The sequence below is a fragment of the Mus pahari genome, chromosome 5 (genome assembly GCF_900095145.1).
Source record: "Mus pahari chromosome 5, PAHARI_EIJ_v1.1, whole genome shotgun sequence".
Classification (NCBI taxonomy): Eukaryota; Metazoa; Chordata; class Mammalia; order Rodentia; family Muridae; genus Mus; species Mus pahari.
The window spans coordinates 109,621,983-109,627,024 of NC_034594.1; the positions used below are offsets into that span (position 1 = coordinate 109,621,983).

Below are 5,042 nucleotides of genomic sequence, written 5' to 3' on the forward strand. Positions count from 1 at the left end.
TCTGTATAGCCCTGGCTGTCCTGGAACTCACTTTGTAGACCAGGCTGGCCTCGAACTCAGAAATCCACCTGCCTCTGCCTCCCGAGTGCTGGGATTAAGATTTTTTTTTTTAAGATTTATTTATTTATTATATGTAAGTACACTGTAGCTGTCTTCAGACACTCCAGAAGAGGGTGCGAGATCTCATTACAGACAGTTGTGAGCCACCATGTGGTTGCTGGGATTTGAGCTCAGGACCTTCAGAAGAGCAGTCAGTGTTCTTAACCGCTGAGCCATCTTTCCAGCCTCAAAGATTTATTTATTATTAATAAGTACACTGTAGCTGTCTTCAGATACACCAGAAGAAGGCATCAGATCTCATTACAGGTGGTTGTGGGCCACCATGTGGTTGCTGGGATTTGAACTCAGGACCTTCAGAAGAGCAGTCAGTGCTCTTACCTGCTGAATCATCTTGCCAGCCCCCAGGGGTGTTGGGAATTGAACCTGGTTCCTTCTTAGTCCCTGAGCCATCTTTCTTTCCAGTCCAACAGGACAGTGGTTTTCTGGCAAGAGTGGTTTCCTTCAGTCTCCTATGTGTGTATCAGGAAACTAAATTTCCACCGTGACTGAAAAGGTCTAAGATGCTCTGTGGAGGAGCTGATGTCTGCAGGTTTTCAGGTGCATGAGGCCCACACCTGAGGCCATGAGGCTGATGTCAATCCACTCTCTTGAGGCCAGAACCCAGTCGTACCTCTACAGAACTCAACCGAGGGAGGCTGTCAACCTTCCCTGAGTTAAATGTCCTTCAGAAGGGCACTTAGACAAGCCCCTCCCTGTCTGCTCCGCGCATGCGCTCCCTCCCTCTGTGGCCAGCTCTACATGTTTATTTTTCTTTTCCGAATTCTTAGGAAAGCAAGCAAGTGGGGAAGAAGACAGATGCCAAGAATGGAGAGGAGAAGGCCAGCAGAAAGGCCCCAGGCCCCAGACAGGACTCAGACCTGGGCAAGGAGCCGAAGAAGGGCGTTTTAAAGAAAAGCTTCTCCAGGGATCGAGAGGAGGCCGATGGCAGAGGGAATGAGAAGCCCAAGGAGGAGAAGGTCATCAGGGGTATTGACAAAGGCAGGGTCAGGGCTGCGGTGGACAGGAAGGAGTCCGGGAAGGATGGCAGAGAAGAAAGGACAGCCGCCTTGACGAAGGAAGAAGAGAAGACAGGGAGTGTCAGGAACGCAGGCCTGAGCAGAGACAAAGACAAGAAGAAAGAAGAGGGGAAGGAGCCAGGCAAGAGAGAGGAGGTGAAGCTGACAGCAGAGAGCAGGAACACAGTGGGGAGACGGGAGGATGGGAGGCTAAAAGAGTCAAGCGAGGAGAACAAGAAACCAGAGGACGAGGGCATAGGCTCTGGGGGCAGAGACTGGAGAAAAGAGGATGAAAAAGTTAAGAAAGAAGAAAGCCAACCTGACAAAGAAGTCAGGGAAGAGAGTAGGACCAAAGCCCTGGAGAAGCAGGTGCCCGGTGGCCCCAGCAAGCCCTCTGATGGGCAAGCCAGAGCAGAGGAGGAAGCAGCTCCCAGCATATTTGATGAACCTCTGGAGAAAGTGAAGAACAACGACCCAGAGATGACGGAGGTGAACGTCAACAACTCAGACTGCATCACCAACGAAATCCTGGTCCGCTTCACGGAGGCCCTGGAGTTCAACACTGTGGTGAAGGTGTTCGCCTTGGCCAATACTCGAGCTGACGACCACGTGGCCTTCGCAATCGCCATCATGTTAAAGGCCAATAAGACCATCACCAGCCTCAACCTGGACTCCAATCACATCACTGGCAAAGGCATCCTGGCCATCTTCCGGGCCCTCCTCCAGAACAGCACACTGACAGAGCTGCGCTTTCACAACCAGAGGCACATCTGTGGGGGCAAGACTGAGATGGAGATTGCCACACTGCTCAAGGAGAACACCACCCTGCTCAAGCTGGGCTACCATTTTGAGCTGGCAGGACCCCGGATGACTGTCACCAATCTTCTCAGCCGAAACATGGACAAGCAGCGACAGAAACGGCTCCAAGAGCAAAAGCAGGCCCAGGAAGCCAGCGGAGAGAAGAAGGACCGGCTGGAGGTACCCAAGGTCGGGGCTCTGGCCAAGGGCTCCCCCAAACCTTCACCCCAGCCATCTCCAAAGCCTGCTCCAAAGAACTCACCCAAGAAAGCGGGTGTTCCAGCAGCCCCGCCTCCCCCTCCCCCTCCACTGGCCCCACCCCTTATCATGGAGAACCTAAAGAACTCACTCTCACCAGCTACCCAGAGGAAGATGGGAGACAAAGTGCTCCCTGCCCAGGAGAAGAACTCACGTGACCAGCTCCTGGCTGCCATCCGTTCTAGCAACCTTAAGCAGCTGAAGAAGGTAAGAGGTGGCAGGCATGGCTAGGGGGCCAGGACAGTGGTAGGCTTGTAGGAGAAGGCAGGGACCGCACACCGAGGTGCCCACGTCAGCCCACAGGGCCTCAGACTCCCAGGGCCTTTCAGTCATTCACCCTCCACCAAGCCACATCCTCTCTCTTAGAGGGAAGGCCTTCAGCTTTCTTTAAAGCTCTTCCTCTGGACTCCCAGTCCTCCACCTTCTCCAGCTGTAGTGGCACCTGCCTCCCCCAGGAATGGAGAAGTGGCCTCTATATACGCAAGGATGCCAGAGGTCCTGGCATGCGGCCTTTCTTTTCTCCAGCTTTTCAAACAAAAATCATCTTTGTTCTACTCTGTCCACTCTAAGGATCAGCCCACGTCCATGGGGCCAGTCTCTCCTAAAGGTCACCCCTTGGGGCTGTACTTTTAACTGCCAGTGCCTTGGACACAGGACTGTCTCAGTATCTCTTGATTCTCACATCCTGGCCTTCCTGCAAGTCCCACATCAGTGACAGAGCATAGAATCATTTGTCTTCCTGACTAGACACTCGCCATCCCTCACCAGCGTTTGTGACTAAAGACCAAAACATAAAGGAGAAGCCTGCTGGCATCCAGGGGCTGCTTGCTGGCATCTGGTTTTCACAGAAAGGAAAAATGTGCCCTTGGTGCCAGTGTCGCATACACTCTCCCCATAGACACCATACACTCACCCCACAGACACATACACTCCCCTCACAGACACATACACTTGCCCCACAGACACATACACTCACCCCACAGACACATACTGAGGTTTTCATGCTGTCCTTTTGCAGGGAAGGAAAGTTAAGTTAGACTCCAGGAAACTGTGTTGGACTTCCTGAGCTAATCCATCTCTGCTTTGCCTTACAGGTAGAGGTGCCCAAGCTGCTTCAATAGGACAGGCAGCCAGGCATTGGTACCAATGCCATGACTGCCCAGACTCTTATCCCAGGGCTACACAGACCCCCGCCACCCCACCCTGGCTGAGCTGTTGCAGCTGTCCCTGTCCACCATGGGAGAGCTCGAGACCTGGACCACGCTCAAGGGAGGACACCTCATCTCTTCTCCCTTTCCTTTTCTTGTCTCTGAGGCCCTTCAAAAATTGCTTTGAAACCTGGAGCTGAAGTGTCTAGACAAGAGGGGTCCTTTAAGCACGTCACAGAGAAGATGGCACTGCCCAGAGCCCATGTAGCAGGCATGCTGCCAAAGGCTTATGATGCAGAAAAGATGTCTCCCAGGGACCACATACGGACCCCAGTCTCACTGCCTCCAGGGCCAGGATTCAGACATCTGAGGAGCCCTTGGGGCAAAGTTGCTGGGCCAGTGGCACTCTATGGGACAGTGGTAGAAGGCTGAAGGGGATGAGAGTCCAAAGGCAAAGTAGGAGGGCAGAAGATGCTACAAACCCTCCATCTGATATGCCTGGGCAGCGGGCATGGTTGGACAGTGCCTGAAAGAGGGTAGGCTCCAGATGGGAGTAGAAAGACAGACAGACAGCAGCTGGACCTGAAGGGTTGATGCCAAAGCAGACATTTTCTTCACATCACCTGCTGCTGTATAAATAGCTATATATCTGTTTTTCCATAAGATTTTGATAATATATACAAACCTTTAGCTTCGAGTGGCTATACCTCACCTTTTTTCACGTTAATGGTCCTAATGTTCACAATGGTCCCAGGTTCCCTAGAAGGCCTCCCAAAGCTCAGGGTCCCTGCCGAGCCATTCAAGGTGACAGTAGACATCATCCCCAGAGTCTGTGTACCACTGCAGAAAGGGCAGTCTGGGGAGAAGCTTGAATTCTCGAAACAACCTTGTGACCTGGTGTTCCAGGTCTGTTCCTCAGCCAGTCAGTCTCTCTGCCTCGTATCTGTGCCCAGAACTGTTCTCGGGGGCAGAGAGTCACACAGGGCCCTGGGATGGCTATATTAGGCACGTTCAGGGATGATCATTCCGTGACTCTTCCTACTGTAGGCTCAGGGCCAGGTCTTCACAGCAGTTACAGGCGAAGGAAGGCAGAGTGAGTCAGAGTGACTCAGGGAAGGACAGCTCCTGCACCCAGTGTGACTTAGGGCCAGAGGTACCTCTCCACCCCCAGCATCCCCTGCTGGAGGCAGAGCCACCACAGCCATCACTGGGGGTGCATGGAATACTGTTCCAACTAGGGATGAAACTCAGTGTCAGGTTCCATGCCCAGCACGGAGGCCCTGGTTTCCATCCCCGACACGATCTCTTTCTGACTTACTGCCCTGACGATAACTGTGACACCATGAAACCGCCACCTTGGTTCTGGGTCACAGACAAATGCTCTGCCTTTTTTTTTTCTTTTTCTGTCTTTTTCTCTTTTTTGTTTCTTTGGGTTTTTTTTTTTTTTCAGTAGCAGAGAGCAAAGCCATTGGAATATGGGTGGGGCCCCACCTCCCTAAGGAGGTAGGATAGCTGTTGTAGGTCTGGCTCAAATCAGAGAGGGTTAACTCATATCCCAGGGTACAGCCTGATCCCATTCCTTCCCAACCTGTCTATCTACTGCTTAAGTAATGGGCTGGCCCAGGGGAGGAGAGATACCAGTCCTGGTTCCCAGATCCCAAAGAGTATGCTTGGGAGTCAAGCCCACAAGCTTGCATCTGATGGGGCAAGGCACTAGCTAGAC

General features: G+C 52.6%; 1 protein-coding gene across 1 annotated transcript in view; it reads left to right on the top strand.

The window, feature by feature from the left end:
• Lmod1 (leiomodin 1) overlaps nucleotides 1-4,016 on the top strand; it is a 41,694-nt gene extending 37,678 nt beyond the window's left edge. Inside the window, exons 2-3 of the mRNA XM_021199173.1 lie at nucleotides 888-2,378; nucleotides 3,266-4,016. Coding sequence (XP_021054832.1) covers nucleotides 888-2,378; nucleotides 3,266-3,292 — 1,518 coding nt within the window. The 3' untranslated portion in view covers nucleotides 3,293-4,016. The remainder of the gene's footprint in view (nucleotides 1-887; nucleotides 2,379-3,265) is intronic.
• The last annotated feature ends 1,026 nt before the right edge of the window (nucleotides 4,017-5,042 follow it).